General features: G+C 50.0%; 2 protein-coding genes across 2 annotated transcripts; one reads left to right on the top strand and one right to left on the bottom strand.

The window, feature by feature from the left end:
• The first annotated feature begins 2,468 nt into the window (after positions 1 to 2,468).
• CD209 (CD209 molecule) lies at positions 2,469 to 18,092 on the top strand. The gene is made up of 17 exons (XM_021930624.2): positions 2,469 to 2,593; positions 2,694 to 2,753; positions 3,531 to 3,602; positions 3,978 to 4,409; positions 4,760 to 4,986; positions 5,712 to 5,824; positions 6,704 to 6,904; positions 7,906 to 7,980; positions 8,810 to 8,921; positions 12,249 to 12,363; positions 12,448 to 12,585; positions 12,722 to 12,808; positions 13,787 to 13,870; positions 14,221 to 14,307; positions 14,734 to 14,885; positions 15,936 to 16,048; positions 17,712 to 18,092. The coding sequence occupies exons 1-17, from the start codon at positions 2,548 to 2,550 to the stop codon at positions 17,911 to 17,913; spliced, it is 2,316 nt and encodes a 771-aa protein (XP_021786316.2). The 5' UTR covers positions 2,469 to 2,547; the 3' UTR covers positions 17,914 to 18,092.
• Positions 18,093 to 20,451: 2,359 nt separating this feature from the next.
• Positions 20,452 to 21,089, bottom strand: LOC108583191 (40S ribosomal protein S27-like). Its single transcript, XM_017952023.3, has one exon. The coding sequence runs from the start codon at positions 20,755 to 20,757 to the stop codon at positions 20,506 to 20,508; it is 252 nt and encodes an 83-aa protein (XP_017807512.1). The 5' UTR covers positions 20,758 to 21,089; the 3' UTR covers positions 20,452 to 20,505.
• Between the last annotated feature and the right edge of the window lie 3,893 nt (positions 21,090 to 24,982).

The following is a 24,982-nucleotide window of genomic DNA, read 5'->3' on the forward strand; positions in this document are numbered from 1 at the left end:
AAACGGCAAGCCCCGGTCGAAAAAAAAAAAAAAAAAAAGATATTTCCTTTTACTCTTAGTTGACTAAGACTTTTAAAAATGTAAATAACGAGTCACTGTTGAGGTTTATTGAACACTTTAATTTGATCTATTGCGATACTTATGTAGGTTTTTTACTTTAAATTGTTTATTTGGTTTATTATTATTATTATTATTATTTGAGATGGAGTCTCACTCTGTAGCCCAAATTGGAGTGCAATGGCACAACCTTGGCTCACCACAACCTCTGCCTCCTAGGTTCAAGCGATTCTACTGCCTCAGCCTCCCAAGTGGCTGGGATTACAGGTATTAGCCACCATGCCCGGCTAATTCTGTATTTTTAGTAGAGATGGGGTTTCTCCATGTTGGTCAGGCTGGTCTCGAACTCCTGACCTCAGGTGCCCACCTTGGCCTCCCAAAGTGCCGGGATTACAGGTGTGAGCCACCGTTTTCTTGTTTGTTTGTTTGTTTGTTTGTTTTTGAGATAGAATCTCACTCTGTCGCCCAGGCTGGAGTGCAGTGTTGCAGTCTCAGCTCACTGCAACCTCAGCCTCCCAGGTTCAAGCAATTCTTCCGCCTCAGCCCCCCGAGTACCTGGGACTACAGACACGTGCCACATCTGGCTAATTTTTTGTATTTTTAATAGAGATGGAGTTTCACCATGTAGCCAGGAGGGTCTCGAACTCCTGACCTTGTGATCCGCCCACCTCAGCCTCCCAAAGTGCTAGGATTACAGGCATGAGCCACCGCACCTGGCCTTAGACAGAGATTTTTTTATGTAATGGTACTGCTCCCTGTGAAGCAGGGCTAACTCATAGGCAGTGCACCCAGAGTCAACAACATACAAGCTCTTGGCAACTGTAGTTATACTCATGTCAACTCACTTTCAGTTATATGTCAGTTAAGGGGTGGGTCAATGCAAATTGAGGGGCAGTCTCTTTAGAAGTTTCTAGGAAAAGGGCAGCAACATCCAGGTTGTTTCCGTGGAAAGAGGTGGTAACTTCTGGGTCGTTGCCATGGCATTGGTAAATAGTCAGGGCACTGGTGGGAGCATCTGATACCCACGAGCAATGAGGCAGCCGGGGATTGCTTTTGTTGCCATCTGCTGGTTCCTGCTGGTTTCCTCACATCATCTCATCTGGACCAGATTCTGTGTAGGTCTGCAGGGTTGTGGCCAAAAAACAAGTTCTACCAGTTTCCTACCTCATTACCATGTGAAATGTTACCATTAGGAGAAACTGGGTTCACACTGGGGATCCCGAGGTTAGAAATTTACGTATGGGAAATCTCTTTCCTACATTTGCAACTTCGCTATAAACCCAAAATTATTCTAAAATTAAAACATTTTAAGAACACAAAGTAAAGATCAGGTCAAAACCACTATTTGATTATGATACATATAGGTATTTTCCATCTTTACATTGAGGTTTAACACATATGTGGTAGATGCACATCTCTATGATCAAAATATAGAACATTTCCAGCATACAGAAACTCCATTGTCAATCTCCACTGGTTCCTTCCTGATAATTCCCATTCTGAGTCTCCTTCAAAGGTTAATTCTGCCTGTTCTCGAAATTCACATAAAATCAAATCTTACAGTGTGTACTCACTCTGTCTTGGTCCTTTTTCTGTTTTGTGAGATTTATCTATGTTATTAAATGAATCAGTACTTAGCTTTTTCATTGCTGTATAGTATTCCAATCTCTAAATATGCCATTATATTTTTTATCATTCACCTGCTGGTGGGCACAGGGTTTATTCCAATTTCAGATCATTCTAAATAAAGCTGCTATGGATCTTTTCTTTCCTCTTTGATACTGCTTCACTCTTTGGTTAACAGCATGCACTGTGGAGTGAGACTGTCTGGGTTCAAGTCTCAACCCCACCATTTACCAGCTATGTGACCTTGGGCCGGTCAGCCAACCTTGCAGTGCCTCCTGAGTTTCCCCATCTGTATAATGGAGGTCATATGATCTACTGAAGGGTAGGAACATTCAATGAATGAGTTGATAAAGCTGTTGGAAAAGTACCTGACTAGCCTAGGCATTAAATAAACAAGCAATTATGATTCTGCCCCAACTCCCAAAGTCAACAAGAATTCCCAAAAATGAGGACAGCAGCAGCTCAAGGCAGGAAAGCCAGGAGGTCACAAGGGACCGTGCTTCCAGGAACTGGGGGTGCTACCTGCCCACCTTTGCCCTAGGTGGAGGGGGTATAACACAGTAGCTTTCTCTTACAATTTATCAGATTTCATTAAAAGCATCTCACTGCTCAGCCATCCATGAGTGGACCAGTCCTTCTCCCTGTCAACCCCAAACCATCACCCACCCCCTCCCTGAAATTCTTGAAAGATCCGGCCCTTCTCATGCTCTGATCCCTTCCACTAGCCTTTTGGGTGACAGATACCTACCCAACTTCCCGTTTCTCTTCCTGTGGGAGTCTAGATTTAGGAAGTAAAGATCACAGGATGGGAAACAAAAGCTCCAGCCCCCAGGAGTTCTGGACACTGCGGGAGAGTGGGGTGACATGAGTGACTCCAAGGAACCAAGACTGCAGCAGCTGGGCCTCCTGGGTGAGGCTGGGTTGGGACGCTGGGATTCTGGGAAGGGAGAAGGGATGGCCAGCTCAGGCCTCAGCCTGCCCAGGCTCTGAGTTCACGTCTATCCATTCAGAGGAGGAACAGCTGAGAGGCGTTGGATTCCGACAGACTCGAGGCTACAAGAGCTTAGCAGGTAGAGAGGAGTTACCAGCTTGGGAGGAGAGAAGAGAGACTCCTGGACTCCTGGGTCCTGAGGAGCTGGACACTGGGGCCTGGACTCTTGGGTCCTGGGGATGTGGGGCTGGGGGCCTGGACTCCTGGGAACTGGGGAGGTTGAGTTTGGGGCCTGAATTCCTGGTTCCTGGGAAGGCGGAGGCTGGGGCCAAGACTCCTGGGTTCTGGGGAGACAGAAGTTGAAGCCTGGGTTCCTGGGTCCTGGGGAGGTAGGGTCAGGGGTTCTGGAGACTCCTGGGTTCTGGAGAGGTGGGGGCCTGGGCCTGGACTCCTGGATCATGGGAAGGTGGGGACTTGGGCCTGGGTTCCTGGGACCTGGGGATGTATGGGCTGGGACCCAGATTCTTGGGTCTTGGGGAGGCGGGAGCAGGTACCTGGGTTACTGGGACCTGGGGAGGGGAAGGCTGGGTCCTGGGTTCCTGGGTCCTGGGGAGGTGGGGGCTAAGAGCCTGGGTTCCAGGGACCTGGGGATATAGAGGCTGGGGCCTGGATTCCTGGATCCTGGGGAGGTAGAACCAGGTACCTGGTTCCTGGGATCTGGGGAGGGGTAGGCTGGGAATGGGGTTTCTGGGTCCTGGGGAGGTGCGAGCTAGGGCCTGGATTCCCAGGTGTTGGGGTGGAGGGGGCTGGGGCTGGGGTTCCTGAGTCCTGGGGTGCTGAGAGATTCAGGCCAGGCTCCCCCTGGGCCAGGCTCAGGTGGGGACACTGGCAGGCTGACGCATGTATCCTCTCTCAGGGTGTCTTGGCCATGGCCCCCTGGTGCTGCAACTCCTCTCCTTCACGCTCTTGGCTGGGCTCCTTGTCCAAGGTCAGACGCAGGTTCTGAGGGTCTGGGGTCCCCAGGCCTGGCTTTTGGCTGTGGACACAGCCTGGGGCAGCCAGGTCTGGGAGGGAGGTGGGGTTGAGAGTCAAGATGTTGTCCCTGGGGGTTTGTAGGGGCCTCTCCCACAGCTCCTCCCCACTCTAGGGCAGGAGAGGAGAGGGAGGAGGAGGAGGAGGAGGGGAAGAACCTGGCTCTCCTTGGCCTTCTGTGCTGCCTTCTCCGGGTGTCAGTTTTCCTCATCTTCAAAGGCGATTAACGGAGACCTTGGCTCTCACAAATGATGTCCCCGTGGGGCTCACTTCAGGGCTTGGCACACAGTAGGTGTTTAATAATTGCAGTTCCTTTTCTTTCTTGACCCAGTGTCCAAAGTCCCTAGCTCCCTCAGTCAGGGACAATCCAAACAAGACGCGATCTACCAGAATCTGACCCAGCTTAAAGCTGCAGTCAGTGAGCTCTCAGAGAAATCCAAGCTGCAGGAGATCTACCAGGAGCTGACCCGGCTGAAGGCTGCAGTGGGTGAGCTTCCAGAGAAATCCAAGCTGCAGGAGATCTACCAGGAGCTGACCCGGCTGAAGGCTGCAGTGGGTGAGCTTCCAGAGAAATCTAAGCAGCAGGAGATCTACCAGGAGCTGACCCAGCTGAAGGCTGCAGTCGATGGGTTGCCAGACAGGTCCAAGCAACAGGAGATCTACCAGGAGCTGACCCAGCTGAAGGCTGCAGTCGATGGGTTGCCAGACAGGTCCAAGCAACAGGAGATCTACCAGGAGCTGATCCAGCTGAAGGCTGGAGTGGGTGAGTTCCTGGAACCAGGGCTCCTTGGGCCTGAGATGGTCATTGTGTGGTGTGACTTTGCTTGTCACTGACCCTGCCTGAGCCACAGTTTCTTCATCTGTGAAATGAGAACACAGGGTAACTGTGATAATGGCACTCGGTGTTTACAGTGGGCCGGGTACACAGTAGGCACTGAATTAAGCCAGTCTCCTGCCTTCTGTTCTAAGTTCTAAAGCCCCGACTTCTCCTAGTCTGGAGGAGATGGGGCCAGGACTCCTAGGTTCTCATGGGGATGGGGGAGGGTCTCGGGAAGTGGGGAGGGGAATGGTCCACCCAGCGTGGACAGTGAAGGAAGGGCTCCGACTCTCAAGACCTTGAAGGCTGGACAGATACAGGAATATGGACAACCTCATCTGAGCCCAGCCCTGACCGGCCTCCCCCAACAGAACGCCTGTGCCGCCCCTGTCCCTGGGAGTGGACATTCTTCCAAGGAAACTGTTATTTCATGTCTAACTCCCAGCGGAACTGGCACAACTCCATCACCGCCTGCCAGGAGGTGGGGGCCCAGCTCGTCGTAATCAAAAGTGCTGAGGAGCAGGTACACCTGGTGGGGGTCCCCTTCCTGGCCTGGGGCATGGCTTCTGGCCAACAGGGGAGGAGATGCTGAAAGAGGATTTTGCAGAAGAGGGGTTTTGTTCCACTTGGAAAGATGGGAAGAGAAGGATATGAATGAGGGAGTCCCAAGTACCCTTAGAGCAGATACAAACCAAGTCTGAACATGTGTGAAAGCTCTGGGGAAAATGTAAACTATAAGTAACCCCCAGTGGCATGCCACAAGTGGTTAACAACCAGCTCTCTGGGGGAGGAAGTCCTGATGCGTTCTGTTTGCCAATTTCCCTGGTGTAAATATTCCCATGGCGGCTGATTTCAAGCTGTCGATGTGATGTCACTCAGTGCAGAGCTGAAAGGAGATGTGCATGACCAGCAATTAGGAAATGGATGTGGCTCCAATACATTAAGCCCAGTTATGAGTAAATGTGTGCAGACGTGCACAGAATGTATAAAATGGATAAACACGCAGTGTTAGCAAGAGTGTGTGAGGAGAGTGTGAGGAGAGGCCAGCGTGCATGGATGTGTGCACATCAGGGCACATGTGCTGTGGGATACACATGTAAGAGGGACTCAGACACGAGGGGACTTAGGACCCAGTGTACCGGAAGGCTGAAGGTTAGCCTACAAGCAGAACTTCTTGCCAAGAGATGGGGAGACAGAGCCTGGAAATGGGAAGCAGAGCTCCCTCCTGACTCCTCCTCTACCCTCCAGAACTTCCTACAGCTGCAGTCTTCCAGAAGTAACCGCTTCACCTGGATGGGACTTTCAGATCTAAATCACGAAGGCACATGGCAATGGGTGGATGGCTCACCTCTGTTGCCCAGGTAGACCTCAGAAGGGGCATTCCATCCGCTAGGGCTGGGGCTCTGCAACTCTGACTTGAACTTCCCCTGGGGATCCCTCCCCAACTCCCTGACACTCTAGACCCAAGAATCTGGGAGTTTTACTGAGTTGAGGAAGGTGGTCTTCTTACCCACCTCCAGACAGCATAGCAGGTGCCTAAAATTCCACCAGCAGAGCTGCAGGAGGAGCTTACCCCGTGGGTGGGTGTGTTAAAATATAGTGTATTAATAGGAAATCTGAGGTCTAGTAAGGCCACCAGCTCAGGAGACACCTACCATTGTGAGTAGCTTCTCATATACATAGATCCCTAGAGAGAGGACACATCACAGCTGGGGGCCACCTGGGGAAGCACCAGGGTCTGCTATGAGGCAGAGTGGTGCGGAGGGGTGACTGTGGGCCAGAGCGTTTATTATGGTTTGTATGGAAAGGAAAGGTCAAGGCCAGGTGAACAGGCTTAGGATTGGGAAGTATGAAGCATTTGTGGGCTCTGGGGCACAGGGGCTGCCCCTAGCTGTCTATCATCTGGCCTTGGGTTGATTAGCACAGGATAGTGGCTTGGAGTACAAGAGCCCAGTAAGGCAGGTGGCTGGGGGTGTGGACTCCAGATTGGTTGGTTTGTATTTGAAAATCACACCCTCAATAGGTGGAGTCCACCCAAGGACAGGTTGTGGGAAGAGAGGCAGGAACCCAAGGCACCGTGAGTCAGGCATATTATCAGGTATGCAGAGGGATTCATGTCCAGCACAAACACGCAGGGCAGATGTTAAAGCACCAAGACGACAGAAGGTAGAAACACAGCTCATGTAGCCGGGGCGGGGGGAGTGGGAGACACAGGCTCACATTCTGCGTGCGCTTTGCAGCTTCAAGCAGTATTGGAACAAAGGAGAGCCCAACAATATTGGGGAGGAAGACTGTGCGGAATTTAGTGGCAATGGCTGGAACGATGACAAATGCAATCTTGCCAAATTCTGGATCTGCAAAAAGTCAGCGGCCTCCTGCTCCGGGGATGAAGAACAGTTGCTCTCCCCAGCCCCTACCACCCCAAACCCCCCTCCTGAGTAGCAGAACTTCACCCACTTTTAACAATTCCTTCTCTCCATCCTGCGACCTTCACAAAATCTCTGGGACTGTTCTCTGTCAGATTCTTTCTCCTTTAGAAGGCTGGGTCCACATTCTGTCCTTCTTGTCATGCCTCCAAGTTCCCCTGGTATAGAGCTTGTTTTTCTGGCCCATCTTTGGAGCTTTATGAGTGAGCTGGTGTGGGATGCTTTTGGGGGGGTGGACTTGTGTTCCAAGAATCCACTCTCTCTTCCTTTCCGAGATCAGAATATTTGGGTTGCCATGTGTAGCTTCTATGTCCCCTGCGGCGTTATCTCATATATGCAAACCTACAATCTGTTCAGCTTCCACCTACCACCTCCTGCACCCCTTTGACTGGGGACTTACTGGTTGCAAGAGCTCATTTTGCAGGCTGGAAGTACCAGGGAATTAATTCCCCCAGTCTACCAATGGCACCCAGAGAGGCATGGAGGCTCCACACAACCGCTTCCACCTCCCACATCTTCCTTTGTCTTATACATGACTTCCAGTTGGCTGTTTCGAAGTTGTATTCTTTATGTTATTATTATTATTATTATTTTTCGAGATGGAGTTTCGCTCTTGTTGCTCAGGCTGGAGTGCCATGGCGCGATCTTGGCTCACCGCAACCTCCGCCTCCCGGGTTCAAGTGATTCTCCTGCCTCAGCCTCCTGAGTAGCTGGGATTACAGTCATGTGCCACCAGGCCCGGCTAATTTTTTGTATTTTTAGTAGAGATGGCGTTTCTCCATGTTGGTCAGGCTGGTCTCCAACTCCCGACCTCAGGAGATCTGCCCGCCTCGGCCTCCCAAAGTGCTGGGATTACAGGTGTGCACCACCGCGCCTGGCCTATTATTTTTTGTAAGAATAAAACAGGTTTATTTGGATTTGGGACTCTGAATAGTTCTGTCTCTGCTACCTGATCTCCTCCTGCCATGACTTCGGGACCTAGAGAACTTTGGCTCCAGCTGTGAGGGCTCCTGCAGTTCTGGCTGTGGCTGCACCGGCCCCTGCTGCGGTCACTATTTCTTCCTCTACTTGGTGAACTGTGCCTCTCCTGGGTGCGGTGTGCACGCCCAGCTAATTTTTGTATTTTTGGTAGAGACGGGTTTTCAACATGTTGGCCAGGATGGTCTCTATCTCTGGACCTCGTGATCCACCCGCCTCAGTCTCCCAAAGTGTTGGGATTACAGGCCTGAACCACCGTGCCCGGCCTCTCCCCACGTTCTTGAACTCGGGCAGCACATCCTCATAGAAATCTAGGAACTGTTGGTAGGTTTCTTCCTTGCTGTACTCCAGGCTTGCGTCGGGGTCATAGTCATCCCTCCTGCATTGCTCCATTCCAAACGCTGTAAACATGTTCTTAATAAGAACGGTAGGACTGGATGTTGGGAAATTATGTTTACGTGAACATCTATCTCCAAATCTGCAAGCTCCTGTTTTACTGTAGAAGAAACAATTAGCTGGATCCTTCTCCATGACTCTGAAATCCAAGGCGGGGTTCCGGGTTTTGCCATGTGGCGCCATTTTCCAACTCATTTTCAGCCTGATCCAGCATCTTCTGGACAGCTTCCTGTTTTTCTTTCTTCTCCTCTCGTTTCTGTTCCTCCTCTTCTCTCTCTTTCCTCTGCTGTTCTTCCCATTGTTCCTTTAACTTTCGCTCTTGTTCTTGCCGTTTTCGAGCCGCCTCTTCCTTTTCCTTCTTTATTCTGAATTCTTCCTGTGCCTTCTGCTCAGCAATCACTCCTCATGTAATCTTTGCCTCTCTCTTCCCCATAGCTTTTCTAGTTGTTGTTTTTCAATAGAAGTGTCCTCCTCCTTCTGTGAGAGTCCTGAGTCCCTCAGTGGAGCAAGTTCCTGCCGGCGTTTCTTTCGTTTCTCCTTCTTCAGGGCGGCCCTGTACTTTCTGTGGCTTGGTTTCTCTGGAAATGTCATCTTCTCGGGCGCAGCCATCTTGCCGGCACTGCCCCGCCCCTCTAGTTGTATCCTTTATAATAAACTGGTAAACATTGTAACCGCAGATCCAGCCTAATCTGGTTCAACTTTGTGTAATAAAATGGCGAGTTGTTTTTCAGTTGCCTTGGACCCCCAGGTTGCAAGTTACGTACCCTGGGCACGCCCAGATGAACCAAGTGTGCAGATTCAGGCGGAACCTAAGTGCTCAGACGGAGGAACAGGGACTGAGTTAAGAAGTGGACACCACGTGGCATGATCTGTGATCCAATCAGATTGAGCCCTAGCATCACTCCAGGGCATGATCCAATCAGATCAAGCCTCCTGAATCCCCTCATTACAAGATCCAATCACATCATGCCTCACTACTCTCTGTGTATAAAATCTGCCCCAGCCCCCAGCTTGGAGAGACAGATTTGGGCCAGACTGGTGTCCCCTTGCTTGGCTGCCTTGGAATAAATTTTTCTCTCTACAAAACCCCAGTGCTTCAGTGTTTGATTTTCCACTGTGAGCCAGGGAACTGACCCAATTTAGTTCAGCAACAGCATAAGCAAAATGTTTTCCTAAGTTCTCTAAATAATTCTAGGAAATTACTGAACTTAAGATAGGCTTATCGGAAGCCCCAGTTTTTTGCCAGCCTGGCATAAGTGTGGGTAGACAGTGCAAAGGCACTGTCTTTGCACCTGGCATCTGAAGCGGGGTCAGTCTTTTGGGATCTAGTCCTTTAACTTGTGGAATATGGTGCTAATTCCAGGAAGCTAGTGTTAGAATTAGAGAATTTTTTTCATCACTTCCCTTCTACTGATGTTGATCCCAAAGACGCTCCTTCATAAACAGCTTGTAAGCTAAATTCCATCTTACTTAGAGTTGACCTTCAACAGGCAGAGGAACTGTGAGGCTTGTTCTGTGTCGTCTCCCAGAGGCTCCCAGGGGAATTGGGCCCAGTTGCCCTTTTCAGCTCATTGGTGCCTTTGTATTGGGTTCTTTCCTTTCCCTACCTGCTTCTCTTTATTCTCCCTGTTCCCTGCTGGTGCTTCTTGGAATCTCCTCCCAGATAAGCTACTTACTTATATCCAAATCCTTGTCTCAAGCTCTGCACTGGGGGAAACCCAAGCCAAGCTTATAATATATTTTGATAACTACCAGGCATGGCTCTTTTTGTGTGTGAGACAAGGTCTTGCTCTGTCACCCAGGCTGAAGTGCTGAGGTGCAATCATGACCTACTGCAGCCTTGACCTCATGGGCTCCAGTGATCCTCCCACCTCAGCCTCCTGAGTAGCTGGGACCACACTTGTACATCACCATATCTAGCTACTTTTAAAAAATTTTTTGTAGAGATGGGGTCTCACTGTGTTGCCCATGCTGTTCTTGAGCTCCCAGGCTCAACTCATCCTCCTGCCTCAGCCTCCCAAAGTGCTGAGTTTACAGGCATGAGCCACTATGGCCTGCCTGGTCGTGGCTCTTCTCTATCAAAATGTTCTCAGGTATTCTTGTGCAATTTTTGGATGATTTTTGAAACTACTCTGGCTTTAAAGGTTTTCATTTACTTGTGGAATAAGTCACGTGTGCACACAGAACCAAAACGTATCAATCTCTACAGTGAAAACTAAAGCTCATTCCGTCCCCATCTTCCCATCTCAAGAGGTTACTGCCCCACTTGTAGCTTTGCTATTTATTCCCAAGTAAAGAATATAACCTCTTTATTATATTCCAAATAATGAGCTTGTCAGGTTTGTTTTAAAACCTGTTTGGAAATCCTTCAATAGAATTTTGAAAATCTATCTGTCGAGTAGGTGGAGCCCAAAGGTTTTTTATTTATTTTTTTTATTTTTTGAGACAGAGTCTCACTCTGTTGCCCAGGCTAGAGGGCAGTGGTGCAATCTCAGCTCCCTGCAGCCTCTGCCTCCCGGGTTCAAGCAGTTCTCCTGCCTCAGCCTCTTGAGTAGCTGAGATTACAGGCACCCACCACCACGCTCGGCAATTTTTTTGTATTTTTTGTAGAGACGGGGTTTCACCACGTTTGCCAGGCTGGCCTCGAACTCCTGACTTCAGGTGATCCACCCGCCTTGGCCTCCCAAAGTGCTGGGATTACAGGCGTGAGCCACCGTGCCCAGCCTATGAAATTTTATTTTCTTTTACAAAGTAGATTCACGTTGTTGTGCAACCATCACCACCATTCATCTCACAAACTTTTTCATCTTCCCAAGTGAAACTCTGTTCCCAGGAAACACTGACTCCCTGTTCCTCATTCCCCAGCCCCTGGCATCCACTATTCTACTTTCTGTCTCTATAAATCTGACGACTCTGGGGAACCCGTATGAAGGGATTCATACAGCCTTTGTCTTATTATGACTGGCTTATTTCACTTAGCATGTTGTCCTCAAGGTTCATCATGTTGTAGCATGTGTCAGAATGTCCTTTCTTTTTTTTCTTTTTTTTTTTTTTGGACAAAAAAAAATGTCCTGTTGCTCAGGCTGGAGTGCAGTGGTGCGATCTCGACTCACTGCAGCGTCTGCCTCCTGGGTTCAAGCGACTCTCCTGCCTCAGCCTCCCGAGTAGCTGGGACTACAGGCATGCACCACTACGCCTGACTAATTTTTGTATTCTTTTTTTTTCAGTAGAGATGGGGTTTCGCCATATGGACCAGGCTGGTCTTGAACTCTTGACCTCGTGATCTGCCTGCCTTGGCCTCCCAAAGTGCTGGGATTACAGACATGAGCCATTGCATCTGGCCAGTGTCCTTCCTTTTTAAAGGATAGATATCCTTTAAAGGATATATATATATATCATATGTCATATATATCATATATATCAGATATATATATGATATATCTGATAGATAGATATATATATACTGGTGACCACACAGGTTGTTCCAATTTGGAAGGAACCAAATTTAGGAATTTGGGAATAATTCAAAGACATTACGAATATTTTATTTCCTCCTTGATGCCATTTGACTGTCTTTTGGTGAACTGTCTTTGACTGTCATTGAGGCAGACTGTCTGGGTTCAAATCACAGATGTCCCATTTACTAGCTGTGTGACCTTGGGCCAGTTACATAACCTCACTGTGCTTTAGTATCCCCCATCTGCAAAACGGAAATCATATGATCTACCATAGGGTAGGAAGATTCAAGTGAATGAGCGTATAAACTTACTAGAAAAGTGCTTGACTATCATAGGCATTAAATAAACAAGGAATTCTGATTCAGCCTCAACTCCCAAAGTCAGCAAAAATTCTCATAAATGAGGACATCAGCAGATCACAGCAACAAAGCGTGTGGTCAGGGAGGATGATGGTTCCAGGAACTAGGGGGACTGCCTGCCCATCCCTGCCCTAGGTGGAGGGGTATAACGAAGTCACTTTTCATTAGAACTTACTGGATTTCATTAAAAGCAACACGCAGCTCAACTATGGAAGGAGTGGACGAATCCTTCTCCCTGTCAACCTCAGACCATTCCCCACCAGCTCCTTGAAATTCCTGCAAGGTCAGGGCCATCTCATGCTCTGACCCCTCCCACCGGCCTTTTGGGTGTTATATCCCTACCCAGTTTCCTGTTTTTCTTCTTCAGTAAGAAGAGATTTAGGGAGTGAGAATCGCGGGGTGGGAAATCAGCATTGTGGTCCCCAGAAGTTCTGGAAATTGAGGGACGGTGGGGGAAACATGAGTGACTCCAAGGAACCAAGGGCGCAGCCGCTGGGCCTCCTGGGTGAGGCTGAGCTGGGGCTCTGGGATCCTGGGGTGCTCTAGGATCCTGGGGATGCTTTGGGATCCTGGGGTGGGAAGGGGATGGCTAGCCCTGGCCTCAGCCTGCCCAGGCTCTGAGTTCGTATTTATCCATTTAGAAGAGGAAGAGCTGATAACTAGCAGTATGAATTTTTTTCCAAGAGACTTTGGATTCCGACAGACTCGAGGCTACAAGAGCTTAGCAGGTAGAGAAGGGTTAGTTGGAAGGGAGGAGAGAACAGAACCTCCCAGACTCCTGGGTCCTGGTGAGCAGGTGGCTGGAGCCTGGACTCCTGGAACCTGGGGAGGTGGAGGCTGGGTCCTGGGTTCCTGGGTCCCGGGGAGCTGGTGGCTGGGGCCTGGACTCCTAGGACATGAGGAGGTAGAGGCTGAGTCTTGGGGAGGTGGGGGCTAAGACCTGGACTCCTGGGTCCTATGGAGGCAGGGGCCGGGGCCTGGACTACTGAGACTTGAGGAGGTGGAGGCTGGGGCCTGGGTTTTGGGGTCCTGGGGAGGTGGAGGTTATGGGCCTGGGTCTTGGGGAGGTGGGGCCTGGGGACTTGGACTCCTGAGTCCTAGGGAAGTAGAGGCTGGGGTCTGGACTCCTGGGATGTGAGGAGGTGGGGGCTGGGGGCTGGGTTCCTGGGTCCTGGGGAGGTAAGGGCTGGGGGGCTTCACTCCTGGAACCTGGGAGGTGGAGGTTGGGTCCTGGACTCCTGGGTCCTCGGGAGGTGGAGGCTGGGGTCTGGACTCCTGGGTCCTAGGGAGGTGGAGGCTGGGGTCTGGACTCCTGGGTCCTAGGGAGGTGGAGGCTGGGGTCTGGACTCCTGGGTCCTAGGGAGGTGGAGGCTGGGGTCTGGACTCCTGGATCCTGGAGAGGTGGGAGCAGGGTCCTGGACTCCTGCATCCTAAGGAGGTAGGGGCTGGGACGTGGACTACTGATACCTTAGGAGGTGGAGGCTGGGGCCTTCACTCCTGGCACCTGGGAAGTAAGGGCTGGGTTCCTGCACTCCTGGGTCCTAGGGAGGTGGAGGCGGGGGACTTGACTCCTGCCACGTGGAGAGTGGGGGCTGGGGCTTTCACTCCTGCCATTTGGGGAGGTGGGGCTGTGGCCAGGCTTTCCCTGGGCCAGGCTGAGGCTTGGGCACTGGCATGCTGGAACCAAGCAATCTTTTCTCCTGCAGGGTGTCTGGGCCACGCACCCCTGGTGCTGCCGCTCCTCTTCTTCACACTCTTCACTGGGCTGCTGGTGGCCATCCTTGTCCAAGGTCAGCAGCGGGCTCTGAGAGTCCTGGCCTCCCAGGCCTGGTTCTTCTGCTGTAGATGCAGCTGGGGGTGGCCAGTTCCAAGACGAACGAAGAGCTAAAAGCTGGCCTTCTGTCCCTTTGGGTTTCCAGAGGCCTTTCCCCATGACCACTCTCATCTCCAGGACAGGGGAGGGGAGGAGGACAGGCTCTACTGTCCCTTCCCTGCTGCCTTCTCTGGGTGTCAGTTTTCCTTATCCAAAAAAGGATTTAAACAAGATTTTTTGTGCTCAGAAATGACGTCCTTAGGGGGGCAATGTAGGGCGTGGCACACAGCAGGTGTTTAATCATTGCAATTTCTTTCCTTGTCCCAGTCTCCAAGAACCCCAGCTCCCAGAGGCTGGAGCAGTCCAAGCAGGACGAGATCTCCCAGGACCTGTCCCAGCTGAAGGCTGCTGTGGGTGAGTGGCCAGATGCCAGGGGTCGTTGAGCCTGGGAGGGTTTCCACGGTGTGTGACTTTGCTTGAGTCACTAACCCTCTCTGAGCCTCAGTTTCTTCCTCTGTGAAATAAGAACACAGATTAACAGCGATGCTTGCACTTGGTGTTCAGTGGGCCAGGTACACAGTAGGCACTCAATCAAGCTGGTCTCTTGCCTTCTGTTCTGTGCTCTAAAGCTCCGACTTCTCCTAGTCTGGGGGAGATGGGGCCAGGACTCCCAGGTTCTCATGGGGATGGGGGAGGGTCTCGGGAAGTGGGGAAGGGAATGGTCCACCTAGCGTGGACAGTCAAGGAAGAGCTCCGACTCTCAAGACCTTGAAGGCTGGGCAGATACAGGAATATGGACGACCTCATCTGAGCCCCGCCCTGACCGGCCTCCCGCAACAGAACGCCTGTGCCGCCCCTGTCCCTGGGAGTGGACATTCTTCCAAGGAAACTGTTACTTCATATCGAACTCCCAGCGGAACTGGCATGACTCCATCACCGCCTGCCAGGAGGTGGGGGCCCAGCTCGTCGTAATCAAAAGTGCTGAGGAGCAGGTACACCTGGTGGGGGTCCCCGTCCTGGCCTGGGGCATGGCTTCTGGCCAACCAGGGAGGAGGTGCTCAGAGAGGATTTTGCAGAAGAGAGGCTTTGCTCCACTTAAAAAGATGGGAGGAGAAGGATATGAATGAGGGAGTCCCAGGTACCCTTAGAGCAGATACAAACCAAATCTGAACATGTGTGAAAGCTCTGGGGAAAATATAAACTATAAGTCACCCCCAGTGGCATGCCACAAGTGGTTAACAACCAGCTCTCTGGGGGAAGAACCTGATGTGTCGTGTCTGCCAGTTTCCCTGGTGTAAATATTCCCATGGCGGCTGATTTCTTTTCTTTTCTTTTCTTTTTTTTTTTGAGACGGAGTCTCGCTTTGCTTTGTCGCCCAGGCTGGAGTGCAGTGGTGCGATCTCGGCTCACTGCAAGCTCCCTCTCCCGGGTTCACGCCATTCTCCTGCCTCAGCCTCCAAGTAGCTCGGACTACAGGCGCCCGTCACCACGCCCGGCTAATTTTTTGTATTTTTAGTAGAGACGGGGTTTCACCGTGTTAGCCAGGATGGTCTCGATCTCCTGACCTCGTGATTCGCCCGCCTCAGCCTCCCAAAGTGCTGGGATTACAGGCATGAGCCACTGCGCCTGGCCAGGTGGCTGATTTCAAGCTGTCAATGTGATGTCACTCAGTGCAGAGCTGAAAGGAGATGCACATGACCAGCAATTAGGAAATGGATGTGACTCCAATACATTAAGCCCAGTTATGAGTAAATGTGTGCAGACATGCACAGAATGTATAAAATGGATAAACACGCAGTGTTAGCAAGAGTGTGTGAGGAGAGTGTGAGGAGAGGCCAGCTGTGCATGGATGTGTGCACATCAGGGCACATGTGCCGTGGGATACACATGTAAGAGGGACTCAGACACGAGGGGGCTCAGGACCCAGTGTACCGGAAGGCTGAAGGTTAGCCTACAAGCAGAACTTCCTGCCAAGAGATGGGGAGACAGAACCTGGAAAATGGGAAGCAGAGCTCCCTCCTGACTCCTCCTCTACCCTCCAGAACTTCCTACAGCTGCAGTCTTCCAGAAGTAACCGCTTCGCCTGGATGGGACTTTCAGACCTAAATCAGGAAGACATGTGGCAATGGGTGGACGACTCACCTCTGTCAACCAGGTAGATCTCAGAAGGGGCACCCTATCTCACAGGGCTGGTCATCAAACTCTGGCTTGGGGCTTTCCCTGGGGATCCTCCCCAACTCCCTGACAACCTAGATCCAAGAATCTGGGGGTTTTACTGAGTTAAGTGGTCTTCATACTCACCTGCAGACAGCATGGCAGGTGCCTAGAATTCCACCAGCAGAGCTACAGGAGGAGCTTACCCCATGGGTGGGTGTGTTAAAAGCTAGTGTGTGGCCAGTCTGAAGTCTGAAGTAGGCCTGCCAGGAGACACCTGCCGTGGCCAGGTAGCTTGTCATATTGACAGATCCCTAGAGAGAGGGACACATCACAGCTCACTTGGCTTTGGTGGGTCCTTGAGACAAAGAGGGGGCAACTGTCAGCCAGAGCCTTTATTATAGATTCCGTGGGAAGGAACAGACAGGGCCAGGCAAGGAGGCTTAGGACTGTGGGTAGGAATCTGCTCCGCGGGCTCTGGGGGCAGGATTCTGTCCCTAGCCATGACACTTGGCTCGGACCCAGGTCACCTGAGGAGGCCAGGAGTTGGCTCAGCCTGTGTGGTGAAACCCCATTTCCACTAAAGTAAAAGTAGCGGGTGTGGTGGCATGCGCCTGTGGTCCCAGCTACTTGGGAGGCTGAGGCAAGAGAATCACTTGAACATAGGAGGCGGAGGTTGCAATGAACTGAGATCATGCCACTGCACTACTCCAGCCTGGGTGACAGAGTGAGACTCTGAGTCAAAAAAAAAGAAGAGAGTGGGTATGAATGCAAGAGCCCAGTAAGGCAGGTGGTTGGGGGTGTGGACTCCAGACTGGTTGGTTTGTATTTGAAAATCACACCCTCAATAGGTGAAGTTCTTTCAAGGATGGGGTGCTGCAAGAGAGGCAGGAACTCAAGGCAATGTCACTCAAACACCATGGGGTGTGCAGAGCAATGTGTGTCCAGCATACACATGCAGGGAAGATATTAAAGCATCAAGAGGCCAGGCATGGTGGCTTACACCCGTAATCCCAGCACTTTGGGAGGCCAAGGCAGGTGGATCACCTGAGGTCAGGAGTTTGAGACCAGCCTGGCCAACATGGCGAAACCCCGTCTCTACCAAAAGTACAAAAATGGCTGGGCGCGGTGGCTCATGCCTGTAATCTCAGCACTTTGGGAGGCCGAGACAGGCAGATCACGAGGTCAGGGGATCAAGACCATCCTGGCTAACACGTTGAAACCCTGTCTCTACTGAAAATACAAAAAAAATTAGCCGGGTAGTCCCAGCTACTTGGGAGGCTGAGGCAGGAGAATGGTGTGAACCCAGGAGGTGGAGCTTGCAGTGAGCCGAGATCGCGCCACTGCACTCCAGCCTGGGCGACTGAGTGAGACTCCGTGTCAAAAACAAAACAAACAACAAAAAAAAACCCAAAAGTACAAAAATTAGCCAGGCCTGGTGGTACACGCTTGTAATCCCAGCTACTCAGGAGGCTGAGGCAGGAGAATCGCTTGAACCCGGGAGGCGGAGGTTGCAGTAACACGAGATTGCACCACTGCACTCCAGCCTGGGAGACAGAGCGAGACTCTGTCTCAAAAGAAAAAGCATCAAGATTTCGAAAGGTAGAAACATAGCTCATGTAGCAGGTGGGGGCAGAGACTCACATTCTGTATGGGTTTTACAGCTTCAAGCAATATTGGAACAGAGGAGAGCCCAACAATATCGGGGAGGAAGACTGTGTGGAATTTAACGGCAATGGCTGGAATGACGACAAATGCAGTGCTGCCAAATTCTGGATCTGCAAAAAGTCTGCAGCCTCCTGCTCCAGAGATGAAGGGCAGCTTCTCTCCTCAGCCTCTGCATCCCCGATTGCCCATGCGGCATAGTGGCACTTCGCCACTTTTAAGCCAGGGTTCCTTCTCTCCATCCTTGGACCTTCACAAAATCTCTGGGACTGTTCTCTATCAGATTCTTTATTTTTGTTTTGTTTTGTGAGACAGGGTCTCTGTCACCCAGGCTGGAATGCAGTGGCATGATCACAGCTCACTGCAGCCAACCCACCTCAGCCTCCTGAGTAGTTGGGACCACAGGCACGCGTCAAGCCCTGCTAATTTTCACACTTTTTGTAGAAACAAGGTTTTGCCATGTTGCCCAGGCTGGTTTTGAACTCCTGAGCTCAGGCGATCTGATGGCCTTGGCCTCCCAAAGTGCTGGGATTACAGGCGTGAGCCGCTCTGCCTGGCCTCTGTCAAATTCTTCATCCCCATGGGCCTGGATCCAGTCTGTCCTTCTTCGGATGCCTCCAAGGTCCCCTGGTGTAGAGCTTGTGTTTCTGGTTCATCTTGGGAGCTTTGTAAGTGACCTGGTGTGGAATGCCTTTGGAGGGTGGGCTTCGTGTGTTCCATTAACGTACTCTCTCTTTCTTTTGGAGATTAGAGTTTTTGGATTGCCATGTGTAGCTGCTACGTCCCCTGAGGCTTTATCTCATCCGTGCAAACTACCATCTGCTCAATTTCTGTCTACCAGCCCCTGCACCCCTTTGACTGGGGACTTACTGGTTGCCAGAGTTCATCTTGCAGGCTGGAAGCACCAGGGAATTCATTCCCCCAGTCAACCAGTGGCATCCAGAGAAGGCATGGAGGCTCGATGCAACCCCTTCCACCCCGAAATCCTCCTTTCTTTTACGCATCTCTTCCATTTTGCTGCTTCTGAGTTGTATCTTTTATCAGAAACTGGTAAACATTGCAGGCACAGAAGTAGCCCAATCTGGTTCAACTTTGTGTAGTAAAATGGCAAGTTTTTTTCAGTTACCTGGACCCCCAGGTTGCAAGGTACATACCTTGATCATGCCCAGATGACCCAAGCAAGTAGCCACAGGCAGAACCTAAGTGTTCGATCCAACAAATGGGGACTGAATTAAGAAGCGGACACCACATGGCATGACCTATGATCCAATCAGATTGCACTCTGACATCATCCCATGGTATGATCCAATCAGATCAAGCCTCCCACATCACCTTGTTACATGATCCAATCAGGTTACACCTCACTACCCTCTGTATATAAAATCTGCAGCAGCCCCCAGCTCAGAGAGACAGATTTGAGCCAGACTCCTCTCTCCTTGCTTGGCTGCCTTGAAGTAAACTTTTATCTCTACAAAATCTGTGTTTAGTTGTTTGGTTTTCCATTGCATGTGGTAAACAGACCCGATTCAGTTCGGTAAGAACATAAGCAGAATGTTTTCCTGAATTCTGTGTCATTCTAGCAAATTACTGGATCTGAAAGGAGTTGTGAAGACCCCCAATTTTTGTTGGGCAGGCGGAAGTGTGGGTGGCCTGGGCATCCCCTTTGCACGTGGGATCTGAAATAGGGTTATTCCTGTGGGACCCGGCTTTTTAACTCGTGGAATGTGGTGCTAACTCCAGGTGGCTAGTGTTAGAATTAGAGAATATTTTGGTGTAAAAAAGACGCTACAAATGCCACCTCCCTTCTGCTATTGTTGACCCCAAGGACATTCCTTCATAAACAGCTTGCAGGCTAAATTCCCTCTCACTTAGAGTCAACCTTCAACAGACAGGGGAACTGTAAAGCTTGTCTGTACCATTTCCCTGGAGTGCAGAGGCTCCCAGAGGAGCTGAGTCCAGTCACCCACGTGGGTCAGAAGCTCACTGATGCCTCTGAATCGGCTTTTTTCCTTTCCCTACTTGATTGTCTTCACTTTCCCCGTCCTCTGCTGGTGCTTCTTGGAATCCCCTCCCAGATCACCTACTTGTATCCAAACCCTTGTCTCAAGCTCTGCATCTAGGGAAACCCAAGCCAGCTTATAATATTTTGATAACTACTAGGCATGGCACTTTGTGTGTGTGTGTGTGTGTGTGTGTCGATCTCACTTTTTCACCCAGGCTGGAGTGCAGTAGTGTGATCACAGTGGCTCACTGCAGCCTCGATTTCCTGAGCTCCAGCGATCCTCCCACCTCAGCCTCCTGTGTAGCTGGGACTAGAGGCGTGCACCACCACACAATTTTTTATTTTATTTTATTTTAGAGACAAGGTCTCAGTATGTTGCCCAGGCTGGTCTCGAACGCCTGGGCTCAAGAGATCCTCCTGCCTCAGCCTCCCAAAAAGCTGAGATTATAGGGAGAGGCCACCAAGCCCTGCCCTGTTACGATTCTTCTTTATTCAAAATGTTCTCAGCCACTCTTGTGAAATATTTTAGATGATATTTAAATTACTCTATCTTTAAACCTTTTATTTTGCTTTTTGAATGTCACCTGTGCACATGGAACTGAAACATCAAGCTCCACAGCGAAAACAAAAGCTGGCTCCCTCCTCATTCTCTGACCTCAAGAGGTTCTTCTCCCTAGTTGCAACCTCTCTATCATATTCCAGATAATCCGCGCGTCAGGTTTTTTTTTTTTTTTTAAATCCAAAATGTGTTTATTGAGATGGTTTCCCACTCATCTTGATTCAGAGTGCCTTTAGTGCTGCTTCCTCTTAAAGCAACATCCTTCTGTAAGCCTTGCTTTTCCTCCTGTAGGCTGGCAGAGGACAGTGGAGCAGCCAACACACAAAACTACCTTTTGTGCATGGCTAAAGACCGTGGTGATTTTATAGCATCCTGGGCATTTCACATCCATGAAGTAGGAATAGGGGCTCTGCACCAGGCGTTTCTTGTGTTTCCTCTTCTCCTCTTCTGGGGAGGGATGAAGGAGATCCTTTGCGAGAGGCATGTTCTCGTGTGGGTAGGTCGTCACCGCCGGAAAAGTCAGGTTTGTTTTTAAATCTGTTTGGCAATCCTTCAATGGAATTTTGAAAAATCTATTTGTGAGCAGACAGAGCCTGAGGATTTTTAGGAACCTACTCCGTATGTCTGATACCGTAATGGTGAATACATGTCATTATACATTTGTCCAAAACCGTAGAACATAGGACACCAAGAGTGAACCCTCATCTAAACTAGGGACCGTAGATAGTAATGACAGGTCAATGTCAGTCCATCAGTTGTAATAAACACACCACTTGGTTGGGCGCGGTGGCTCACACCTGTAATCCCAGCACTTTGGGAGGCCTAAGCAGGTGGATCACTTGAGGTCAGGAGTTCGAGACCAGCCTGGCCGACATGGTGAAACCCCGTCTCTACTAAAAATACAAAATTTAGCCAGGCATGGTGGTGGGCATTTGTAATTCTGTCGCCCAGGTTGGAGTGCAACGGTGAGATCTCGGCTCACTGCAACCTCCGCCTCCCGGGTTCAAGCAATTCTCCTCCCTGAGCCTCCCTAGTAGCTGGGATTACAGGCGCCTGCTACCACATCCAGCTAATTTTTGTATTTTTAGTAAAGACAGGGTTTCACCATGTTGGCCAGGCTGGTCTCGAACTCCTGACCTCAAGTAATCCACCCACCTCGGCCTCCCAAAGTGCGGGGATCACAAGTGTGAGCTGCTGTGTCCAGCTTTGTGTCTTTAGTTATTCAGATCTTAGCTACATGTAAGGGCTTAATCTATACTCTTCCTATAATTATTCTTTTTTTTTTTTTTTTTTTTTTTTTTTTTTGAGGCGGAGTCCCGCTCTGCCGCCCAGGCTGGAGTGCAGTGGCCGGATCTCAGCTCACTGCAAGCTCCGCCTCCCGGGTTTATGCCATTCTCCTGCCTCAGCCTCCCAAGTAGCTGGGACTACAGGCGCCCGCCACCTCGCCCGGCTAGTTTTTTGTATTTTTCAGTAGAGACGGGGTTTCCCCGTGTTAGCCAGGATGGTCTCGATCTCCTGACCTTGTGATCCGCCCGTCTCGGCCTCCCAAAGTGCTGGGATTACAGGCTTGAGCCACCACGCCCGGCAATTATTCTTTAATGTTCAAGAATTTTTCTTGTAGTAGCTCATGTCTATAATCCCAATGCTGTGGGAGGCAGAAGGATCGCTTGAGCTCAGGAGTTCGAGACCAGCCTGGGCAACATAGCAAGACCAAGGTTTCTGAAATAAATAAGTAAATCAAACCTTCCTTGTATTGTGAAGAGGGTTTTCTTTCCTTCTATATTTGCAAATACTCACTGCTGCAACCTAAGAAAGCTGCTCCTTTTAAAGAATCACCTTGCTGAGATCTTTAATTAGTTCAGAAGTCCCTCGAACTGCCTAGATATAAGATCGCGGCTTCCAAATATTGTCAGCTTTGACTCATCCTTTCCAGTGTTTACAGGTCTTAATTCTTTATATATATATATATATATATATATATATATATATATATATATATATTTGAGACGGAGTCTTGCTTTGTCGCCCATGCTGGAGTTCTGTGGCCGGATCTCAGCTCACTGCAAGCTCCGCCTCCAGGGTTTACGCCATTCTCCTGCCTCAGCCTCCCAAGTAGCTGGGACTACAGGCGCCCGCCACCTTGCCCGGCTAGTTTTTTTCTTGTATTTTTTAGTAGAGACAGGGTTTCACCGTGTTAGCCAGGATGCTCTCGATCTCCTGACCTCGTGATCTGCCCGTCTCGGCCTCCCAAAGTGCTGGGATTACAGGCTTGCGCCACCGCGCCCGGCCATAATTCTTTATGTTTTCTCATTGCATTGACAAAATAGCAAGAGGGACCTCTTTATCGCCTTCTTGATTTTACTAAATATGCTTCTCACAATATGCTGCCCAGACTGGTCTCGAACTCCTGGCCTCAAAGAGATCCTCCCACCTCTGCTTCCCAATGTGCTGGAATTATAGGCGTGAGCTGCCTCACACAGCCCCTGTCTCTTAAAAACAAAACAAAGCAAAATGAGAGGAGAGAGACACAGAGGGAAGATGATGTGAAGAGGGAGGAAGGGAGAAAATCATGACAACAGAAACAGAGATTCCAGTGATGGGTCTACAAGCCAAGGAATGCCAAAGGTTGTCGGCAACCACCAGAATCTAGAGACGCAGGGAAGGATTCCCCCCTACACGATTCAGAGTGAACACAGCCCTGCTGACATCTTGAGTTCAGACTTCTGGCCTCCAGGACTGTGAGAGAATATCTTTGTGTTGTTCAAAGTCCCCGCTTTGTGCCACTTTGTTATGGCAGCCCTAGCTCACCGATTCTGGCTGGATAAGGGGTAATTTCTGTGAGCCTGCCGAAACGCCTTACTCAATAGGGGTCTTCCTGTGTTGTCCAGGTTGGTCTCCAACTCCTGGCCTCAAGTGCTTCTCCAGCCTAGTGCTGGGATTACAGGTGTAAGCCACCACAGTTGGCCCCAGCATTTCTTTTGGGGGACACTGTTCAACCCACTACACCGTGGACATTTTAAATTTGTTCTGGGTCTTACCAAAAATGGTTCTCATGTTTCACTATTAAGCAAGACATTTCTGTAGGATCCTGGAAATTGCTGCTTCTCAAATTAAGGAAGCTTTATCCTGTTCTCTGTTAACTAAGCATTTATTTTTTTGTGCTTATCTTCATTTTAAATGAAGAATGAGTGTTGAATAGACATATCTCATAATTGTAATGTGGAGAGGACAAAAACAAGTTCCGGAAGGATATAGACCACGTGATGACATTTTAATAAAGCTCCCAGATGTGCAAAACAGCCCAATATATTCACCATGGAAAGATGTGTAATTAAAGCATTTTAAAATAGGATAAACACCAAGTTTGGGAGGGCAGTGGCCGTGGGGAGGGGAATAAGAGGAGGTTGGGGTACAAGAGACCTCCACTCTGTTTGCTATGATTTGTTATGTGACGATGTTATTTGTTATGTGATGTTATTTGTTACGTTATGTTATTTGTTATGTGATGATTTTTAAGAAGATCTGAAATATGTGAAGATGTCAAAACCTGATAAAGCCAAGTGGAAGGCATAAGCGTTTTCATTTTTTCCTGCATACCCATACCTCTTTGCATACTTTATAATAAAAAATAAAAGCAAAGCCAAACTTCAGAGCGACAACCAATACACCACATGCCCTTTGCAGTGGGCTGGCTCCCCTGGTTACAGCAATCCTCTCATCTCTGCAGAGAATGGAAACCAGAGTGGTCATGGCCTTGGAGCTGAATCCTGTGACTTTCACCTTCTTCCCACATTCGTCCAAACCTCTTGTCCCTGCTCTTCAGGTCCTTGTATGATGTGACCCCAGCTGACCCCCTAGCCCCAGATGATTGCCCCTGAATTAGTCTTAGCTTCTCCAACAAGTCCTGCTCCCTTACTCTCCCAATCTTTGCATGTGCTGATACCATGTTGGGACCGTTCTTTAATGTATCCATCTTCTCTGGAATAATTCTGACTCTTTCCCCAGGCATCACCTCCTTCAGGAAGCCCTCCAGGCTTAGCCAGTGTCTCCAGTGGTTCTCACAGTCTCTTGTACTTCCCAGACTCATCATATCGTCTTCAAATTCCCTTGTTACATGTTCCCCGCCCACCTGAGAAACAGGCCTCCCTTCCTTGTCCTGGGCCAGGGATAGAGGGTAGAGGTCTGCTGCCTCCTTCTAGGACCTCTCTTCCCCTCTCAGTTACCCTGCAGTGAGGTCTGGGCACAGGACATTGATGGGCAGTCTTCTGGCTTCCTCGCTAAGCTGGACAGCTCTGCCCCAGCTCGCCAAGGCAGCTTCAGCCACAGGTGTATCCAACAGAGCCCCACTTTCCTGCCCCCTTGCCTTTGCCTTGGCTGTGCCCTGTGCCTGGTGTGTCCTTCCTTTCTCGGTCCACAGTACACATGTCCTCGAAGCCACACATCTCATGCTATCTCTTCCAGAAAACCTCCTCCGATTTCCCAAATGAACAAATTCTATCTCCTCCGTAAGGGCTGATGAATCACTTCCACGTAAATCCTTTCCCCAGAACACATTCGGGTGGTTACCCATGGATAAGGGTTTTTGAGAGGCTCAAGAAGATGGAGTGTGTTTACATATCTACAAGAGGGGCTGGAATATTCCATTAAGTGCTCAACGTTTCACCTTGTCAGTGAGGCTGGCCCCGGCCACCCTAGCCACTGCCCACTGC

Source organism: Papio anubis, chromosome 20 (assembly GCF_008728515.1).
Source record: "Papio anubis isolate 15944 chromosome 20, Panubis1.0, whole genome shotgun sequence".
In the NCBI taxonomy this organism is placed as follows: Eukaryota; Metazoa; Chordata; class Mammalia; order Primates; family Cercopithecidae; genus Papio; species Papio anubis.

Coding starts and splice junctions, on each gene's coding strand:
- CD209 (XM_021930624.2), top strand. CDS start 2,548: ATGAGTGACTCCAAGGAACCAAGACTGCAGCAGCTGGGCCTCCTGG. Junction 2,754..3,530: donor AGGCTACAAGAGCTTAGCAG/GTAGAGAGGAGT, acceptor ATCCTCTCTCAG/GGTGTCTTGGCCATGGCCCC. Junction 7,981..8,809: donor GTGAACTGTGCCTCTCCTGG/GTGCGGTGTGCA, acceptor CTCCTTCTTCAG/GGCGGCCCTGTACTTTCTGT.
- LOC108583191 (XM_017952023.3), bottom strand. CDS start 20,757: ATGCCTCTCGCAAAGGATCTCCTTCATCCCTCCCCAGAAGAGGAGAAG.